This window comes from Cryptomeria japonica, chromosome 6, assembly GCF_030272615.1.
Source record: "Cryptomeria japonica chromosome 6, Sugi_1.0, whole genome shotgun sequence".
Taxonomy (NCBI): Eukaryota; Viridiplantae; Streptophyta; class Pinopsida; order Cupressales; family Cupressaceae; genus Cryptomeria; species Cryptomeria japonica.
In genome coordinates this window covers 206,385,484-206,408,405 of record NC_081410.1, presented here as the reverse complement: position 1 = coordinate 206,408,405, position 22,922 = coordinate 206,385,484, and the positions used below count along the sequence as shown (strand labels likewise).

Here is a 22,922-nt window from a genome sequence, read left to right as displayed (position 1 = left end):
CTACACCAAGGAGATATCCTTTTAGGAAACAATATTCATAAATCAAATTTAAAGAGGCAATAATCTTACAAGAAAGGACAAGATAGTTGAAAAAGAGATATCTTCGAACAAGTGTAAAGGGAATCCTTGGAGGAGAAGAGATCTTTTCTCAAAGACATTTACCTCCAAGAGGAGATTTTGAACATACATAACATCTTTTACCAAAAGAAAAGAAGGGGAACAAGAATGCCCACCTTCCTCCTATTGTTAAGTCAGATGGATTCTTGATGAAGGATGACACACTTTTGACCCAAAGTGAAGGATTTTTTTATAATATATATACATCGCCAAGTGAAGAAGAGGTTGTAGACAAGGATACACACCTCTTGCATAAGAGATAATGCTTGAGAAAACTTTAATAACTTCAAACAAGTAATTATGACATTGTATCGTAAGCAAACACAACTCAACAAAGGAAAAGTGGATCCTTAGAAAGGATGGAGAAAGATCAATGCCTCCAAAGTATAGGTACAATGAGAAGGATTTATGCAACCTCTAAGGAGACATTTATTCATTAGAGACGTATTGTTTCAAGCAAAGAATATGCCCTACCCAAGGAACAAGCATGTACTTACATGAAGGATAATTTTGTGCAAGGAAGGACATAATGTGATGCAAAATGCAACTCTAAAGAAGAGGTAATATTCAAAAAGAGAAATAGGAAAGAAGGATGTATTATCCTTGCCCCCCAAGCAAGGAGAAAATGATAACCTTGATGAAGGATCACACACCCCTTAAGGAGAGATTATTCATAAGAGGCTTACCATTTCAAATAAGGAATAGGTCCTAATCAAGGAACATGCATGTACTCGCATGAAGAAAAATTATATGTAGGAAAGGATATCATGTCATGAAAAATTCAACCCATAAAGGAAAAAGTAAATCCTTAGAAAGAGGAAATAGAAAAAAATTATTCTTGCCCCCCAGGCATAGAGACAAGAATAAATAGACTATATGTTATTCACTAAGTATGATTACACCCAAAATTGCAGTACCATGAATGATAATGAGCCCCCAATAGGTAAGCTAACAATATCACATAGTGAGGAGCAACATAATATTAACTTGAATATTATTCATCATCACATTTTACTTTAATGATACCTAAATTAATGTAATGTTGTATTTTCATTTGCAAATCTTGACATTCATTAGTAGAATGGCCATGGATTTGATGATACTTGCAAAAATTAGAATGTTCAAGATGTTGTCTACATTTCCTTATTTGTTTAGGCCAAAGAAGAGAAATTAATTTGGCGTGAAGAAGATAGAACAATTCAATTATCATTGACCTTGTTGTTAGCTTTTAGATTTTTATTTTTGATTAAAAGAATTGTGTCATGAAAAAGGGAAAATTAGATTTTTTACTTTTTAAATATTATATTTATGTTGGTTGAGGAAAACTTTTAACCTAAAATTTTAGGTTAAAATTTTTTTTCCTATATTACCTGTGAGTTCACGAGAAGTGAAAGAAAAAAAATTTGAAAGCCAAAATTTGGAAACCATTTGGGAGTAGAAATTTGGATAGATGTATTAATAGTTTTAAGAAATTGTTTTATTTATAAATTAAATGATGTTTGGGATAGATGTATTTTTTTAACGTGGGGTGTTTTATTCATTAAAGTGATTATGACTTTTGCTTGTTCAAATTGAAAAGAAGTAAATTGATTATTTGTGATTAGTTAGATTTCTAGTCTTATTAGATTAATGATGACTTGAATTTCTCTTAGTCATTATGGTGGCGCTTTAATAAATTTTTAACGATGAATTGCAAGTGTATATGATGTTATTAATTTCAAAAGATTGTTTGAGTACAGTCTTAGTGAATTTTGCATTTCTTGCAAGGGGCTTATTTTGTTGTAAATTATCAATGTTTAGTCGTCCTGTTGTGATGTTCATTGTACCTCTTGATCAGGTGTTGTATTTATGACCTTGTTGTTTTAACCATATTGTGCTTATTCCTTATGGTTAACCAAGGGTTAGTAAGACTATGTTTTGGTCACCTATATTTTTTGTAGTGGTGTTATGGATTCCTGTTTCGCCATAGGGTCCTCATAGAGTGACCATGTCTGTATAGTGTCCTATGGGAGAGTGGCCTTCAAGTGGGGGCTGCGCCCGAAGTGATTGGCTGGATAACCCCTCGAAAGTGAGTTAATAAGTGATAACCTAATAACTGATTAGGGGGTGGTTGATTTTTAACATTAAATAAGGTATTGTACCCCGTGCATGGTTGAGTGCTTGTAAAGATTCAAGATGTAGTGGGAAGGTCTGGAATGGCAAATCAACCACCTTGTCTTCATGAAGGGTTGGTAGGGTCCGCATGAGACTTAGATGGAATCGTGGGTTCAGGAAATGTTACTAGGATAACCTAGGTTGGGGGTCGGGACCTATGGAGGCCTACCTAGGGTAACCATCATAAGCTATGCGATGACACTCTGTCCTTAGGATCACTAGTGTATTGTGATGTTGAGTTCACCTGGAGTATTGTGGAGTCACACTTGTATTGTCGTCCATGTTTTTCTTATGCTTGATTGAGGGTCTTCTACTATCTCCTACCATGGTGGGGTGATTCCATTTTGGGATCACATGGTCGGGTGGTAGTGCCACTTCCCATCGGATGTATTTGTTCATGCCTTCATGTGAGGATTGGCTTTGCAGATATTCTTGTGGTTCGTGATTCATGTATCATCTCATGTTGGAGATTATTGTACTTTGAGACCTATGTTGTCATTAGTATCAATGGATTTATGTAACCTTGTATTTGGTAAGGATGTAAATTTTATATGTATTATTGGAAGCCATGTATTTGATGAACAATGTAATCTTAAGGTAATGGATGTTATTATCTCAGGTATCCTTATGCTTTGTGCAAATGGTTTCTTGAAGAGTAATTTATATTGTAATGCTTTCAATCTCTCAATGATGAAATTTGTTATGTGAACATGGTTTATTGTGTTCAATAAGTAATTGATGTATAATTGGATTAATCTTTATTTTGGAATTTAACCTTTCGTATATTCTTCGTTGGTAACCCTTTAGGAACTCTTGTGTTAGTCTTCCGCTTGTGTTATTAATGTGCAATGTAGTAATTAAAGAACTTAATGTGAATTAAACTTTTTAAAAAAAATTATTTAACCCTTAGTTGCTTGTTGTGTGGTTATTCCTTTGGGGTTCCTAGCGGGGCATTACAGCAAGAGGATGATACTGTTTCCCATTATTATAATGTTTCCAATACTCTTTCTCCTAAAAATGAAGAACCTAACAAAGATAAAATCAATGGCATTCATGTTGTTGAAAACACTAAGGTTGTTATCCACCTTGATCAAGATGTCTCTCAACCTCAACAAAAACCAAAAATTGTTGTTAAGGGTGGAGTGAATCATCAACACGATTATCATGTAGTGCCTTACACATATAATAATGAAGTGTTTACTTTAGAAGTTGAGAAAAACATACAAATTGAAGCACAATATACTTTGTTAGTTCCTACAACCCTTTCTCAAATTCGAACAAATACACCATCTCCTACTAAAGATATTCCTAAAGAAGAACTCTTGGAGAATGATTGGGGGTCATTATATTTTACACTTTTTTGTAGAAAATCTAAGATGCTTGAATTTTATACTCAAAATTTGTGTCCTAACACATGTTTGGATGTTGATTGGTCCTCTTTAAAGATTCAATGGACTAGGATGTGTGCAACAATGTCTTGAAAGTCATGAGAAATAAAACTTTTCTAATGAATAGATAGGTTTCCAACCTCTTCCTTTGTCAACATTCGCTCCTCCATTATCTAGTATATCCATGTCTTCTCATTCCAACCTAGCATTACAACAACATAATGTTTTATTTATTTATTTTCTTTTCCCCATATGAATTTAACTCAACATTTACACTAAAATTCTAATAGCTTAGCATTTAACTTATTTCTTTTTCAAATAGTTTAATACAACCATTTTTACAATAAAACATGCAATTTAACCATTTAATTTAACAACTCCATTTATTTAATTAAATCAATAAACATAAGGGCATATTAATTAAATTAAATACACCTATACAAAATAATTCAATTCATTTAGATTAACTTTTCTAACTAGAAGGACACACGCAAAACGAGAAATAACCACCAGATGACTCACAAAACGAAAATGCCAAAGCACTATGATTCGCATACCGATCAAATGAAAAATGCTGACCGACTGACAACACTCACATGAGTGTAACTGTAGGTCAATTTAGGGTCTAACAACTATCTCCTCCACTCCCATCAGACAAATAAGGTATGCTCAGACCTGTGAAACCAGGTGGAGTCGATACCCCGTACCTACCCGATACTTTTACCTGCAATGTCCTGCATCAAAGAACCACACGTGCATATAGACAAAAATATATAACAGACATGACATGCACACAGATGAAGGAGAATCGTGACGTTCACTGTCTCACTGGAGTGAGTGAAGGAAAATCATCCCCTCGCATCTCATACACTTGCAAACATGAAACATGTATATAACACATCGCACATATAAAGTAAATATGTCAGTCCACGACAGTAATCCATAAAATCACATTTAACATAAATAAAGAAATACTACATGAAAGCATACACTATGAATCAAATTAAAGCATGTAATAACATCACATAAAGTCTAAATCAAATATAACAATAGTGTATCCATTGAACACTCAACTGAAGTCAAACATGAGTCTAAAAAAAGTCTGATCGAGAAGGGGTACTACATTCTTCCCCCCAAAACTAGGTTTACTCCTATAAGCCTAAAACAGATAAGAATAAAGCTCTCTCATCTTCGCTGCATCCTCCCATGTTGCCGAGGTCTCGTCATTTGGGTCCCATAGGACCCTTACTTGGTCGATGGTACAACCCTTGAGGGTCAAATCCCGATGCTGAAGAATGCGCACGGGCTCCATGGAAAGCTGCCCATCCTCGACCTACAAAGTGTTCCAATCAAGAACATGAGTCACATCAGGATGACAAGGTCAAAGAACATAAACATGCGGGATAGACTCAGTAGCAAGGCAAGACAGTAGGCAACATGTCATATCCTCTCAAGGATCTCAAAAGGGCCAACAAAACAAGGCACCAACTTAGAGCCCTTTCCATAACGGATCAAACTCTTCCACGGACGCCCTCTCAAGAACACATGGTCGCCAACTAAATAATGATGATCCACTCTATGAGCATCAACATACTTCTTCTGCCTATCCTGGGCAGCTACCAAATGCCCACGAATTTGCTCAACCTGCTGCTCCATCTCTCAAAGCATATCCGGTCCTAAACACACCCTATCCTCTAATTGATCCCAACTCAAAGGAGTATGACAAGGATGACCATACAATGCCTGGAAGGGAGACATGCCTATGGAGCTGTGATATCCATTATTATAAGAAAACTCTACAAGGCAAAGATATTCCTCCCAGCACGATTACTAGTCCATAACATACATGCGAAGCATGTCCTCCAAGACCTGATTCACACGCTTAGTTTGACCATCGGTCTCTGGGTGATAAGTTGAATTGAAGGTCAACTAGGTCCTCAAAGCATGCTGAAGTGAGGTCCACAATGCTGAAGTAAAGACAGGATCTCTATTAGAAATGATCCGCCTAGGAATCCCATGCAACCTCACCACTACTGTTGTATAAGAAGATCGAATAGGAACAAAATGACCAACTTTGGTCAATCTATCAACAATGACCATGGTGGCATCATGACGACGCAAAGAAATAGACAACCCCACTATGAAATCCATAGAAATGATATCTCATTTCCAATCTGGTACCAAATTAGGCTGTAAAAGCCTTGCAAGGTGCTGATGCTCCGCCTTCACCCACTGACATTCTTCCATAGATCTACTTCTCTCCATAGGCATAGGAACCACATCTCTTCCCTCGCGAATGACAAAAATCTGGTATTCAATGACGTTGACAGATTGGGCCATTTGACTACCAATTACTTTGCAACCTTATTTCGGGATGATGACGACCGGGGGGACCCTACGAGGGAGGACCTTCTTAACTACCTCCCACCACCCCTCTCAGTGGAAGATAACAACCTCATCTTGGCCCTTGTCTTTGAGGAGGAAGTCAAGTCTATTGTTTTTTCTATGGGCCTCTTCAAAGACGCGGGTCCTGATGGTTTCCCCCCGACTTTTTTTCAAGATTTCTGGGATGTGGTGGGCCCTGATGTTTTTTTGGCTACTAGAGATTTTTTCAGATCGGGAAGGCTCCTCAACAAACTCAATCACACCTTCATTTCTCTTGTTCCTAAAACTTAGGAGGCATCTTCTCTCAAGGACTTCGGCCCCATCAACCTCTACAACACTATTTATAAAATCTTCAGCAAAGTTCTTGTCAATAGGCTCAAACCTTTTTTGGATCCTTTGATTAGCCCATCCCAGAAGGGTTTCATTCCTGACCGACAGATTCTTGATGCGGTCATCTCTACTCATGAGATTATTCACTCCATGGATAAATGTCATCAGGTGGGGATGGTTCTCAATCTCGACATCTCCAAGGCTTATGACAAGGTCAATTGGAACTTCCTCTTCAAAGTTCTCAGAGCTATGGGGTTTGGAGACAAACTTATCAAACTTATTGGGGAATGCATTTCTACTATCATCTATGCTGTGCTGCTAAACGGGAACCCCCTGGAGAAATTCAGGGCCTCCAAAGGGCTACAACAAGGGGATCCTCTATCCCCCTACCTTTTCATCATCCTAGATGAAGTGTTGGCCTCTACCCTAAACTCTTTGGTTCGTAGGGGTACTCTGCTGGGTATCAAGCTTGCCTCTATGATGCCCCCCAATGTTCTACAATAGTTTGTTGATGATATGATCCTTTTTGGTGTCTCCTCTATTTGGGAAGCTAAGGCTTGGAAATCCTTTCTTGACGCCTATGCTCTGGCTTCTGGCTAGCACATTAACTATGATAAGAGCAACATTTACTTCTTTCACACTAATGCCCAACTCCAAGATAAAGTCTGCAAAATCCTTGGCTATCAAAAAGTCTCCCTCCCTGGCACCTATCTTGGCCTCTAACTAACTGTTAAGATGTCTCTAATTCCTTTTGGATCTCTATCCTTGAAAGAATGCAGAAAAAGCTGACTGGCTGGAAAGGTAGATTCCTAAGTAGTGCAGGGAAGTTGCAGTTGCTTTCCTCCTCCCTCTAGGGGATCCCTTGTACTTTCTCTCCCTATTCAATATTTCTGTGGCTATGGCTGCTAAGTTGGAAAAAATTCAAAATAATTTCCTCTGGATGGGAATGAAAGAAAAGAAGAGGCTTGCCTTGGTGGGCTGGGACAAAGTGTGTCTTCCCAAGGCCATGGGTGGCTTGGGAACTCATAAGATCTGAAGATTCAATAAGGCCCTTATGACTAAAATTGCTTGGAAACTTCTGAACAAGGATACGGATTGGAGTAGGATCATCAGGGCTAAGTACATGGGTAATGTAGAGTTTTCCTCTATCATGAAAGAGGAGGACCTTCCTAGGGGTTCCAAAATCTGGAATAACATCTTAAGTTGCAGGGACCCTTTATCTCATGGTTTGAAGTGGATTATTGGAAATGGTAGGAACATTCTTTTCTGGGAAGACTGCTGGTTAGGGGAGCGACCCCTTGCTTCTTCCCCTTCCTGAGACGGTTGCAGGAAGCCACTAAAGGTTTTTTTAGTGAAAGGCTGAGTGACTACTTCAGTAATTGTACTTGGAGGGCCTTGGAGGACTGTTGTGCTGACTTCCCCTTCCTCCTTCCTGTTGTTAGAGAGCTCCAGAAGCTTTTGGCTAGTATATTCCTCCCCCCGTTCCCTAGGGACAACAAACTTATTTGGAAGTGGGACCCCTCTGGAGACTTTTTTGTTAGGACTGCCTACACCAGCTTACTCAGGGAACCTATCTCCCCTATCTGGAAAGAGGTCTGGAATCCCCAACTCCTCCCCAAGGTCAATTTCTTCTGGTGGACTGCCCTCGTCAACAAAATTTTAACCCAAGACAACTTGGTCAAGAGGGGTTTTCATTTCCCTAATAGATGTATCCTCTGCAAAGATGATGAAGAAAGTCTAGCCCATCTCTTCCTCCACTGTGCCTTCACTTAGGAGCTTTGGGGGATGGTCTATAGTAAACTTAATATCAGTTGGGTTATGAATGATAATTTGGTAAATCTGTGTTAGAGTTTTGGGTCCCCTCTTCAAACCCCCTTATCCAGCAACTGTGGAAGCAGATCCCCCCCCCATGTTAGCTGGTGTATTTGGAAGGAGAAGAATGCCAGGATATTCAGAGACAAAGAGACCTCTGTGGAAATGGTGTTTGCTCGGTTCCTCAATCTAATTCTTGAGAGAATCTCTGTTTCAAAAATTCAAATGGTATCCAAGACTCCCTCTATCTAGGACTGGGGAATTGCGAGATGCTAGAACCTCCCCCCTCTTTCCCTCTTGTTGACTCCTCTAAGAGACTCCTAAGACCGTGCATGATCTGGTTCCCCCCGACTACTAATTTTAAACTCAATTTTGATGGGGCTGCTAGGGGGGGCCTAGCTGGTGGTGATGGGGTGATCAGATCCCATATGGGGTCCCTTGTTGCTACTTATGTGGGCAATTTGAATGGTCATTCCTCTAATCAGGCATAAGTGATGGCCTTAGATTGGGGAATCCACATTGCCCTCTCCATGGGAATCAGAATTATGGACATTGAGGACTCCATGCTCATCATTAATGTTGCCAAAGGGCAGAATAAGCTTAATTGGACAATTGAGGGAACCATCAGGGACACCTTGAGGCTTATCTCCGGGCTTGACTCGTTTAGAGTTATGCATATCTATAGGGAAGGCAATTGTGTGGCGAATGCCATGGCAGCCATTGGCCTAAACCTCTCAGGGCTGAGATTTTGGAGGAGTCACAAATCACTCCTAGACCATGTTAACTTCCTCCTTCAAGAAGAGAAATCTAGGATCCCCACTAATGATTGAGTGGCTACTAAATGCTTCCCTCCCCCTCCTCTTCGGGTCTATATGGAGGTGGTGGATTTATAATTCAAATAATGGGAATATTCTTCAGATCCCTTCGGATGAGGTAGTGACTCGTTCGGCCAGGTTGGAGATGATACATGTGTTGCTATGCTAGCATTTCACTTGGGCTTGCAAAGCCATGATGAAGTATGACTGGATTGGAAATGTGTTGGCTGTCGCTGATATTTGTTGGCTCTTAATGCCTCATAACCAGAAAATCATTACTAAAAGTGACTTCTTGTTTTCCCATGCGCCCAACCTCATTTCTCATTTATTCGGGCTCACACATTCCCTATTTTCTCTTCCAGGCTTGCTTCTCGAAGGATCTCTGCAACTTAATCTGTTTTATGTCTAAGAAAGCTTTGTTGGCGGATGAAATGGGGGGTGACGGAGTGAGATATGAACTGGACAATCCAGATGATTTTAAAAATGACCCTCTCGTCTGGAATTTCTGTGTTGAAGGTGGAATTGCTGATTTTCTGGATTGCCTGAAGGGCCATGATGAGCAACTCTCAACTTCTTTCACCTCCTCCTGGTCTGGAAGAAGGGTCTTAGTTGGCGGCATTACATTTGATGTCTTTGAGGAGACCATTTCCCAAGCTATGAAGCTGACCCTAGATGGCCGTCGCTGGAAGCGTACTAGCCATGTTGCAAACAGTGAGGGTTTGAAATGGTTTTTCTGCAACCGCTAGGAACCTGTCAAGCTGCAAGGTGGGTTCGCTTGGGAGGAGCTCAAGCACCCATGGAACATGATCTGCCTCATGATCATGAAATACTTCACTCTCGAAGGCAGGAATAAGGTATTCTACTACTACCATTTGCCCCTCCTCAATCACTTTCGCAATAATGATTTGCTTTGTCTGTCATTTTATTTGCTGCACTCCTTAGAGAGCTCTGTTAAGGACACTATGGACCCTAAGCATGGGGATAAGCCTCTTTTCCTCCTCACTAGGGTCTTACTTACAGGTTGTATAAATTCCATGAGGCTCTTTGCCCCCCTAGGAATATTTCACTCTCTTAGCCCCTAATGCCGACTCCCCAGCAGCTTGCAGCCCTATCTCTGGCTTTTCCTAGATTCTTCCAATATCCCCAGGAGGGCTTTGACATGACCACCATGTCCCTACATTCCTATGCCTTAGTTGTTTCTGTTTTGATGGTCTCCCCTAGCTTAACTCTTCCTGCCTTCCCTAGTTCTTCTCGCTCCCTCTCCAAGGGAAAAAGCAAAACCCCCGCTAAACGCAAACACATTGTCTATGCTGACAATTCTTTAGTTGAGGACACTGAGAATGACAACCCTTCCCTGGACTCAGAGGTTAAAAGGAGATCCTCCATACTTGCTTCCAAAGGCCGCAGGAAGAAGACCCTGGTTATTGAGAATCTAGACTCTGAGGAGGACCCCATTGGGGACAAGAAGGAGGAGGGCCCTAAAACTAAGGGGGGCCCTGATGGGGATGCTGATAATGTTAATATGAATAGGGACCCCATATTCCCGACCATTGTTGGTGCTATTGACATGACTACCCTTGAAAGGAAATCCCAGGAACTCATTGATGATAAAGATATGACCCCTTTGAACATGGACACTAAGGGTCTTATGAGTGTGGAAATTCCTAACAACAACGCTTTGGATCCTGGAAATTTGGATAAGGATTTAAACTTGGCCAAATAGGTGATGAATTCTATCCCTCTGATGGACCTGGTTAAGGATGCTGACAATTCAATTGCTAATGGCGAGCCCAAAGAGACTATGGAAACTACTGATGACTTGGCTGCTGAGAACCCCCAGGAGGCCCCTACTCTGCAGCAAATGGAAAAGATGAGCACGGATGTGCTGGACATCACCCAGAGAATTGAAAATCTTGGCCCTATTCTTGATCTGCAATCTATCAAGGAGGAGGTCAAACAACTCAAGAACAAGATGGAGACTTGGGAAGCCCAAATGGTGGGCCTGAACAAATTTCATTTGCAGGTGTTACACAACTCCACACTCACCCTCTCTCTATTGAGGGAACGCTATGCTAACACTGAGGAGGACAAATAGGAGGCCAGGGACCTCTACAAATTCCTATCTACCGAATGGAGCAGTACCATGGAGGCCACTGGGGTGCACAAGGTACCCCTGTAGTTTGTTTTTTCTGCTGCTGTTTTTTATTGTTAAAAAGATTTGGTTCCTTTTTTGATGGTTGGTGCTATTAATTGTTGTTATAGTGTTGTTTCTATGCTATGATTGATAGTTCTGCTATGTAAAGGGTTAGTGCCCTAATTCTTACTGCTTTTTAAATAAAAAACACAAGCAAAAGACTAACACAAGAGTTCTTAAAGGATTACCAACAAAGAATATACGAAAGGTAAAAATCCAAAATAAAGATTAATCCAATTATACATAAATTACTTATTGAACACAATAAACCATATTCACATAACAGATTTCATCATTGAGAGATTAAAAGAATTACAATATAAATTACTCTTCAAGAAAGCATTTGCACAAAGCATAAGGATAACTGAGATAATAACATCCGTTAACTTAAGATTACATTGTTCATCAAATACATGGCGTCCAATAATACATATAAAATTTACATCCTTACCAAATACAAGGTTACATAAATCCATTGATACTAATGACCACGTAGGTCTCAAAGTACAATAATCTCTATCATGAGATGATACACGAATCATGAACCACAAGAATATCTGCGAAGACAATCCTCGCATGAAGGTACAAACAAATACATCCGATGGGAAGTGGCACTACCACCCGACCATGTGATCCCAAAATGGAATCACCCCACCATGGTAGGAGATAGTAGAAGACCCTCAATCAAGCATAAGAAAAACATGGACGACAATACAAGTGTGACTCCACAATACTCTAGGTGAACTCAACATCACAATACACTAGTGATCCTAAGGACAGAGTGTCATCGCATAGCTTATGATGGCTACCCTAGGTAAGCCTCCATAGGTCCCGACCCCCAACCCGGGTTATCCTAGTAACATTTCCTGTACCCACGGTTCCATCTAAGTCTCATGCGGACCCTACCAACCCTTCGTGAAGACAAGGTGGTCGGTTTGCCATTCTAGGCCTTCCCACTACATCTTGAGTCTTTATGAGCACTCAACCATGCGTGGGGTACAATATCTTATTTAATGTTAAAAACTACCCACCCCGTAATCAATTATTAGGTTATCACTTATTATCTCACTTTCGAGGGGTTATCCAGCCAACCACTTCGGGCGCGACCCCCACTTGAAAGCCACTCTCCCATAAGACACTATACGAACATGGTCACTCTACGAGGACCTTATGGCGAAACAGACAACCATAAAACCACTACAAAAAATACAGGTGACCAAAACATAGTCTTACTAACCCTTGGTTAACCATAAGGAATAAGCACAATATGGTTAAAACAACAAGGTCATAAATACAAAACCTGATCAAGAGGTACAATGAACACCACAACAGGACGACTAAACATTGACAAGAATTTGCAACAAAATAAGCCCCTTGCAAGAAATGTCAAATTCACTAAGACCGTACTCAAACAATCTTTTGAAATTAATATCATCATATACACTTGCAATTCATTGTTTAAAATTTATTAAAACACCACCATAATGACTAAGAGAAATTTAAGTCATCATTAATCTAATAAGACTAGAAATCTAACTAATCACAAATAATCAATTTACCTCTTTTCAATTTGAACAAGCAAAAGTCATAATCACTTTAATGGATAAAACACCCCACGTTAAAAAATAAATCTATCCCAAGCATCATTTAATTTATAAATAAAACAATTTCTTAAAATTATTAATATATTAATAAAATTAAATATATATATATATATATATATATATAATAATTACTAACAATTAATAATTAATAATAACATTATTATTATTATTTTTAATGATAACAAAATAAATTAAAAAATCTCATAATAAAAAAACGAAATAAAAAAAAACTTTATCGAATAAAAAATGGTGGGTCCACGGTGGCCCACAGCTGCTACCACATATGTGGTAGCGATGCTGCTTGCTACCACATGCATGTGGTAGCAACGTCGTCTGCTACCACAAGCATGTGGTAGCAAAGCAAGCTGCAGGAGGGGGGTGCGTGGCTGGGTCGAGCCTAGCTCCCTGCCACACATCCCTCATAATTTTTTTAAAATTTTTTTTATTAAAATATTTTTTTTTTAAATCTCTGCACCAAAAAACAGAGAACTCTGTTTTCACAAAGAATAACCAAAATATATATTTTTTTAATTTTTCCACAAATAAAGATTGTTCTGTAAACTAAATTAAGTATAAAAGACCAAATCAAAGATCTTGGGCAAATTTCATGAGAAATTAAGCCAAATAGAAGGGATTTAATGAATTTCTTCATTTCTTCACACATGAAAAATCATTGAATCACATAAAGAGCACAAATTGACAAAATTTTTCCAGCATAACCCCTTGATTTTTAACAAATAAAAACTTACAAACATACAGAAAACAAAGCATATTACTTGCCACTCAAATAGAGAGAATTAACAACACTAAATTTTGCACAAACTTGAAAGCACACAGGGAGCTAGATTTTGGACAATCTCTTCAACAAAAATCATATTAATTTGGGAATTGATTAAATTCAAGCACAAATTAATCCATTTCCAAACCAAACTTTCAATCTAGAGTTTCCAATAAGATTTTGTAATTTCCAAGCACACACAAGAAGAATTTCAAAACATTAATTTTTTTTTTTTTGCAACAAAAGAAAGAGTAAAATCTACCCAACCTAACAAGCAATCCAGGAAGAAAATTGTAGAAGAGCTTCAATCTTGCACACCAAATCCACAATCCAGATTTCTACTCCCAAATGGTTTCCAAATTTTGGCTTTCAAATTTTTTTTCTTTCACTTCCCGTGAACTCGCTGGTAATATAGGAAAAATATTTTTAACCTAGTTCCATTTGGTTGTCTGTTACTCTTAGTTATTCATCTCTAGTTTCCAGTTTGTTGTCAATTGTTTTAGTGTGTTATCAAATGGATTAGTTGTTTTATAGGAAGATCTTTGAGTTGTGAGCAATTATAAATTTGTAATCAATTGATGAATAAATATATCAAATAATTTATTGTTACATTTGTTCTTTGTTTTCAATTCTTACATGGTAGTTGAAATGGAAAGGGACCATCATTTTGCTAGGTCTCTTGGTGCGTGGAAAGATATTACCTCCAATCTCTCTCTCTCTCTCTCTCTCTCTCTCTCTCTCTCTCTCTCTCTCTCTCTCTCTCTCTCTCTCTCTCTCTCGCTCTCTCGTTCAACATAAATGATTTTAATCATGTCTTGGTGAGATGAGAAGATTGGCTTAATTTTTGTCAAAAATATTACAAACAAAAATTATATAAGATGGATGAAGAATTAATTATTCTGAACTCATATTAAAGTCATAAATTGGTTAAATTGACTTTATTTTATTTCATAAATGTTGGATATGAGGATTTTCCTCCAAGAAAACAAAGCACTAGATTGCTTCTAGGCATTAGGTGTCAAATTTCAAGCTAAAGAAAGTTTTAAGGTCAAATTAGATGGTAATATCACATGCTTTAAAGTTGGTGCTAAGGGATACTTTTCTTTCTACATCCTACCAATACTTGATAAACATACATTAAACTTTTTTTCCATTTTTTATTTACTATTGTACTAGAGTCAAGGGAGTCTAAAGAGGTTATTCATTTGATTTTTTATTCAATTATCAAATTTTGGTAGTATTATGGATTGCAAAAGTTTGTGGATGATGTTGCGCTCAGGTTAGGCTTTCAAACATACAATATGAATTGGCCTATAATTAATCCATGTTTCTCTAGCCTATGACTTGAAAAGTTTGTGGATAATGTTGTGCTCATGTTGCCATAAAGCTAAGTGGGGCTTGAAGTTCTCGAAGCTGGGTGCAGGTGTTTCCACTTTATTAGAGGGTAATTGGTCCTTTACATCAAGGTGTATAGTAGCTCATATTCGGAAGGTATTTAAACAGAGGAAGGTAGGGCTACTACTCATATCTAGGGTTAGGTTAAGATAAATAATTGTTATATGCTATTAATAATTTATCAAAAGTCCAATTTATTTGGCTTTAATTTTTATGATATAGTTGTGGCTTTCCTATGGACTTGCCCTAAAGATATTTTTAAAATTTTGATATCATTATATAGGGGTATGGCTCCCTTATGCCAATTTCACCGATCAAAACAAAAAATGTATGAAACCATTGTTCTAACAAATATGAATTGGCCTATAATTAATCCACATTTCTCTAGCCTATGGATTGAAAAGTTTGTGGATGATATTGTGCTCATGTTGCCATAAAGCTCAGTGGGGCTTGGAGTTCTCGAAGGTGGTTGTAGGTGTTTCTGCTTTATTAGAGGGTAATTGGTCCTTTGCATTGGTGTATGGTAGCTCATATTTGGAAGGTAGTTAAACAAAGGAAGGTAGGGCTACTACTCATATCTAGGGTTAGGTTAAGATAAATAATTGTTATATGCTATTAGTAAGTTGTCAAAAGTCTAATGTATTTGACTTAAATTTCTATAATATAGCTATGGTTCTCCTATGGACTTGCCCAAATGATTTTTTTAATATTTTGATATTAATATATATAGGGTATGGCTCCCTTAAACCAATTTCACTAATAAAAAATAAAATAAAATGTAACACCATCATTCTACAAAATGTTTCTTTTCTTAAAATAAAAAATACCTACTTTTAATTAGCTCCCTCCACAATTATAATCTTAACATAATCTCATTTAAAAGACATCTTCAACTTTCACATATAACCTTGATCTTTCTATAAATAATTTTTTTAGATAAATATTTTATATAAGAAAAAATTAAACAATTTATTAAAAATTTGATATTTTAAAATAATAATTTTAAAATTAATTCTCAATTTTAAATGATTAAGAATATTAAAATTTTCTTTTGATATTTCTCTCTTTCATAAATAACCTAAAAACTTCAACTTAAAATATTGAAATAATTTATTTTTAACATTGTAAAAAAATTATAACTAGTTATCCTTCATAGAGGAAGAGCACCAGTAGTGGACCGCGTTCCAATTGCGATGCACTCCTTGTGCACCCAACCCCCAATCACTAATTTTAAAGGAGCCATAAAAATGATAATGAAAAGCTCATTAATAAGTTTCACATGTACCAACAACTGATCACTTTTTAGCTTTTTTAGTTCATAATTGACTCATTTGTCCACAAGTATTGGTAATTTTGAGCGGACAGTTATTGAAAATCTGTAAGTAGGTATTGGGCGACACTTTGAAATTTGTACTTTTTGACCCTTGTGCGCATAACTGATCCCACAATGTGCACGTTACTACCCAGAAGCTAGAACAATAACTATAAACAATTAAGTCACATACATAAAACAATAAAATCATCGAAATTTGAAATTCCGTTGAGAATCTATAAATACACGAAATAGCTATAACCACTACTACTACGCTTCCTCTATCTTCCATTCAAACTCTAGAAAATAGCTTAAAAATCTGGTTATTAGATTCCTTGAATAATATGCAAATTGAACTCTTTCCCCACGTTATCAAATTGAATAAATAGTATGCAAATTAAACTTTTCCACATGGGTCGCTGTAGGCTACGGTTGCATGTCATTATATTCGGCAGAATAATTTAATCACGACTCTTTTTTTTTCAACTAGTTCAGCCGTTCCGTTTTAAATTTCCGTTTTCAGAGTTGACATGAAATTTGTTGAAGGTTGCGGGTTCATACTAGTCTCTTGGTTGCCTTAACCATTGACCACCACAACTTTCAAAATTGCTGGGATTTAATAAATTATTAATAGTACTATATTTAAATTTTGAATTAATTATAGTCAATAAAGTTGGCTAGATAACTCATCCATGAATGGTTATAATTATATGTGTTCATTATTTGGACATAAATAATTATTTTAATAATAATTCAAGTATGAAATTACTTTTTATAGCATTGTACTTTCAATTATTAGTTGAATAATTTGGAGTTATTTTAAATAATTTAATATATTATTATTTTAATTTTATAAGAAAATTGTAATGGTAATCATTGTAAATTTTGTACTTTTAGATCTATTTAAATTTGTGTAAAATGATATATTTTATGTGGAAGTTAATATCTAATTTGAATTTGGTTTCTTTATGTTTATTTTTTAGGGTTGGACTTGACTCTTAATTTATCTATCTATCATCCTTTGACACACACACAATGCCCTTCATTTAATTCTTAGAATCTCATGAATCAACTAAATTACAAAAATATTTGAATTGCACACTCAGATGTTCTATAAGAGAACACACCATTATTCAATTGAAACATCTAACAATCACATATAACACATAAGAAGAGAGCTCTATTACACTTTGTAAGGGATAGTGTGAGCATGATGAAGAACTATCATCTTTTATCTAAAATTTGATAGCCATTTACATGTCAAAATACTTAATATATAATAAATATATTATTAATATTTAATAATAAACATAATATTTGATAATAAATCTAACAAAGATGAAATTAAATGAAATCACTTTTTATTTTTATTTTGGAATTGTCTTTTTTCATGTAAACATAAATTTTAAAATAAAAATAATATTTTTTTTAATAATTTGACCATTAAGTAGAAACAAGACAAATAAATTAGGGTTAGCGATATAATTATGGTTAAGGTTTGAGATTATGATCAATACATTAAATCACTTAAGATTAGAGATAGAATTATGATTTTAAGATATTAAATTAATTAAGGTTAGAGATAGAATTGCAATTTGAATTAGGGTTAAGATTAATATTAGGTTTAGTATTAGGGTTGGGATTAGAGCTAGATATATATTATGATAGGTTATGGTCATAGTTACAAGTATTAGGGTTATGACATTAAAGGAATTAGGGTTAGGACATGCCTAAGATTAGGGTTATGTTTAAATTTATGGTTATGGTTATGGTTAGTATTATGGTTAGAGTTAAGATTTTGAATAGGGTTACAATCAAATTAGGGATATAAATATAATTAGGTAAAATTTAGGATTAGAGTTGAGATTAGAGATAGGATCAGGATAGGGTTTGAATTAGAGTGCACCTTATGGTTAGGATTAGGATAAATCTGGTAAGGTTAGGAATAGGGCTACATATCCAAATCTTCTTAATAATGAGTTAATTTTGAAAATGAGATGAGATCCAAATCAAAGAATATAAATATTTCATTCCTAAATTAATGACATTATTGTGTCCCACAAATTAGAAAAAATATTTGAATAGCATTGGTGTTCTATAAGACTACAAACTCTTACGCATTTCAAACATCTAACAATCATTTTAAGACACATGACACATCAAAAGAGAGCTCTATTGCACATTGTAAGGGATAGAGTTTGTTTATGTGAGCATCCTATCAAGAACTATTATCTATTATCTTAAATTTGATAGTCATTTACATATTAAAATATTCAATATATATTAAACATTCTATTAATATTTAATAATAAATATAACAATTGATAATAAATAAAAAATATATGAAATATAATTTTTTTCTCAAAATTGTCTCTTTTTGTGTAAACACAATACGATTAAACATAAGTAAAAAAAACACAAAGAAATAATGAAAACAATATAGAGAGATGGAAAAAAGGAGAAAAAAATTGTCATGAGTAAAATGATATTAAAGTTGAATTAAGTTTTTTTGTTTATTTAATTACAATTTAAAATTAAAATTAAAATTGAAATATTATTTTTATATTAATAAATTAAATCCAAAGTAAAATAAATAACTTGTATCTTTTCTAATCAATTTATTAGCATAATTAACAAAATTATATTATAATTAGACATATGAAATGAATTTTTTTTTTTTTTTCAAATTGTCTCTTTTTGTGTAAACACAATACGATTAAACATCAAGTAAAAAAAACATAAAGAAATAATGAAAACACTATAGAGAGATGGAAAAAAGAAGAAAAAAATTGTCATGAGTAAAATGATATTAAAGTTGAATTAAGTTTTTTTGTTTATTTAATTACAATTTAAAATTTAAATTTAAATTAAAATATTATTTTTATATTAATAAATTAACTCCAAAGTAAAATAAATAACTTGTGTCTTTTTAAATCAATTTATTAGCTTAAATTAATAAAATTATATTATAATTAGACATATGAAATGAAAAATTACTCATTAAAGTAATTGATTTTTTTTTTAATTTTTGAAAATAAAATAAATATAAAACTATTAAATAATAATTAGACATGAAATGAAAAATTACTCATTAAAGTAATTGATTTTTTTTTTTAATTTTTGAAAATAAAATAAATATAAAACTATTAAATAATTTATCTTTATAAAAATTTGATACTATTGATATGACAATATGGAACATGTAATTTATTATAACTTTGCATAAAAAGATATATATCAAACATCAACATTTCTTTCTATTTTTTAGATAAATATATTTAAGATATCTATATTAATAATCTAATTTTAATATCTTTCTATTTTTATAGATAAATATATTTAAGATATATATATTAATGATCAAATTTTAATATATTTCTACTTTTCTAACAAATATATTTAAGATATCTATATTAATTTTAACTGAATATCATAAATAACTAGCAGTGAGAACACCAAGAAGCTTTGACTTTATCCTCCAATCAATTCTCAAATTATCTCTATGAACTTCCCTGAATAGCTCCTAAGTCCTAACGATGCATTGGAGATTCCACGGAATGAAATGTGAATTGGGTTTTCCTATGGGCTGCCTGGTGGGCCAGATCTTTCAATAGATCACTTTCTCTCTGACTTTTCTATCCAGTTCTTAATTATCGCTCAAATCATAGAGAACTCTTTAAAACTAGAAGTTTCTCAGTGGTGAACAATTGAGTTTTTCGGTGATTGAAGGCTAAGATTGCTGAAAGCAGAATGAAGATGAGGCTCATCTTCCTCTTCCTGTTTGTGACATTGTTTATGGTGAGCAAACTAACGCTTGCACTTCCATCTTCTGAGACTCTCAAAGCAATACAGCAAATCAATGAGCATGGCCCCTATCTGGGTTTGGTTGTTCCCAATGCCTACGAAATGGATCCTCTTCTTCAGTCTCAGCATTTCAAGCCCTCCAAAACATTCCCTATTTTAGATCTGCAAGGTGGGCAATCATGGCTTCTTTTAAATTGATAATAGCTTTCCACAGTCTGTAATGTTTGTTGTTGTTTTTTTAATTTCGATTGTGTGTATCAATGTTTAGAATCACACTCTGATTCATCATCAAGATGTTAGAGAACTCAGAATATTTTTTTATTATTAAATCTTCTTTCTATGTTCTTATGTAATCCTATCTCTGTGTTTTTTTGTTGAGGGCAGGGAGAAGATTTCACATAGGTAGGATTCATAAGCATGGAGTCATCGTTGTTATGTCAGGACTCTCAATGGTAAGTACTGATCTCTATACTATGGAGAGATTTCTGTAATAAAGCAAGATAGATTTCCCTTGTATCTAATCTGTAAAAGGAAACCACCATGACAAAATCTTGCATTCTTGTGCAGCTGAATTCAGGACTGACTACCCAATTACTACTGAGCTTCTTCAGTGTGAAAGGAATTATACACTTTGGGATTGCAGGAAATGCAGACCCATCTTTGTATGTTGGATATGTCACCATTCCTCAGTATTGGGCTCATACAGGCCTATGGAATTGGCAGGTACACACTTCCCATTGAGATCTAAATATACCCATTTTGTCTTGAAATAAGTCATGTAAGTTAGTCAATATTTTTGGATTTGACTGCTTAAAAGTTTTATAACCAATGCTTCAAAATAGTTGAAAGCTTTTGTGATTCAAAACTGAGAAATTATATAATTCAAAATAATTTTAACTGTTTTAATTATTAGAAAATGTTTATGATCTGATACATTAAAAAATGTTTATGATCTGAAACATTAATATAAATTCTATGCTGGTTCAGAGATTTGGTGATGGACCCAATGATGAGCTTTCTTTAGAAGTGGATGGGGATTACACCAGGAAGCTTGGATACCTCCATTTCACCAAATTCACTACACCATCTGGAAACTCAGATAACCTTCTTAATAATGTATGGTATCAACCAGAGGAAGTCTTTCCAACAACTGGAACTCCAGAGGTTCGAGAGCATGCCTTCTGGGTGCCTGTGGATAAGCATTACTATCAAATTGCAAAGAAACTTGAGGTACAAACTCTTTTTCCTTATTTTCATTGTTCCAACAGTTTTGCATATACTGTTAATATCATGTTAATGTGTTGTTAATATGTTAATGTGTTGTTAATAGCTTGTTTAAATTGTCTACGGATTGTTTTGTCAAAAGATTCAGCATTCTAGTTTTGCTGCTTTTAATATTAAAAACAATAGTAACAAGAAAACTCATCATACTAAGAGAGTTCTAATATGGGTTTTTCCAATCTTGTCAAACACAAGCAGAATTTCACACTGGAATCCTGTCTGAATGCAACAACTTGCCTGTCACATACACCCAAGGTCCTGAGAGTAGAAAAAGGATCAAGTGCAAATGTATTTGTGGACAATGGAGCATACAGGGACTTTATTCATACAAAATTCAATATAACAGCCATTGATATGGAGAGTGCAGCTGTGGCACTAGTGTGTCTTGAACAGGGAGTTCCATTCATAGTAATAAGGGCACTTTCTGATTTGGCAGGAGGGTCTTCTCAGAGCAATGAAGCCTCTGTGTTTGGTGGCCTGGCAAGCCAAAATGCAGCTGATACCACAATTCAATTTTTGAAGTTGTTAAGCTAATCATTATCTCTATACTTTGAAATTCAAGCTTGTTATGGTGAGAGACGTATTACACTCAACATATAGAGATGTTTTTATTTGTATCAGATGCCATGGATGTCTTTTCATGGGGGCCAGAAAATTGTTCAAACTATTCATAACAAGTACAGCGTACCCACTTGTCTTTTCTAAAATAATAATAAAATCACTGTTGATAAGCAATCTACCTACATTAGATGCTGTTTTGAATATAAGTTTTGTTTGGACCGTTCACCTTTTTCATACTTTTCAACGTACAAGGTAGCATAAGAGGAGGTAGTTATATAGAGGAGAAAAATGCTTATTTTGTCTTATGTATTTTTTTTATATTTGAATATTGTAACACTGAAAGTTGTGTATATCAATGAAATTTTTTATTTAGTTTTGAGTTTATTTTGGGTGGAATTGTTTAATATAATTATATATTATTATGTTTACTTTTATATCAAGTTTGGTTTATTTTTTAATCATTATATTTCTATCATACATATTAATTAAGAGTTGAGGTAGTCACAAAGTGATTGTTCATTTTATATGCACATTATAATTATATATTGTTATGTTTACTTTTATATTAAGTTTGGTTTATTTTTTAATCATTATATTTCTATCATACAACTTAATTAAGAATTGAGGTAGCTACAAAGTGATTGTTCGTTTTTATATGCACACTATAAGATTAAGGGTATGACATGCTCTCATATTTTTTTCTCTCACACACTCAAAACAACTTGCTTCGCTCCTACAATTTGTTGTACAAACATTGTACAACTCTAGAGACTTTTAGTTGAGTCTAATAGAACTACTTCTATTTCTAGACGATCCCTCAGATGAGAAATAACTAATAAGATTTAAAATGCCTCTTCAACTTAATAGTAAGAAGGTAGAATGGTATGCATTCTATTTTGGGCCATTGAATTCTCTACTTATCCTATTCAACAAGCCACTGTAATAATACCATACGAAATACAACATTTTTAACCCAAACTCTTGTAGATAGT

General features: G+C 34.9%; 1 protein-coding gene across 1 annotated transcript; it reads left to right on the top strand.

Moving 5' to 3' along the window:
- The first annotated feature begins 19,821 nt into the window (after positions 1–19,821).
- On the top strand, positions 19,822–22,302 carry LOC131069837 (bark storage protein A). Its single transcript, XM_058005414.2, has 5 exons — positions 19,822–20,257; positions 20,473–20,540; positions 20,656–20,811; positions 21,076–21,318; positions 21,568–22,302. The coding sequence occupies exons 1-5, from the start codon at positions 20,035–20,037 to the stop codon at positions 21,901–21,903; spliced, it is 1,026 nt and encodes a 341-aa protein (XP_057861397.2). The 5' UTR covers positions 19,822–20,034; the 3' UTR covers positions 21,904–22,302.
- The last annotated feature ends 620 nt before the right edge of the window (positions 22,303–22,922 follow it).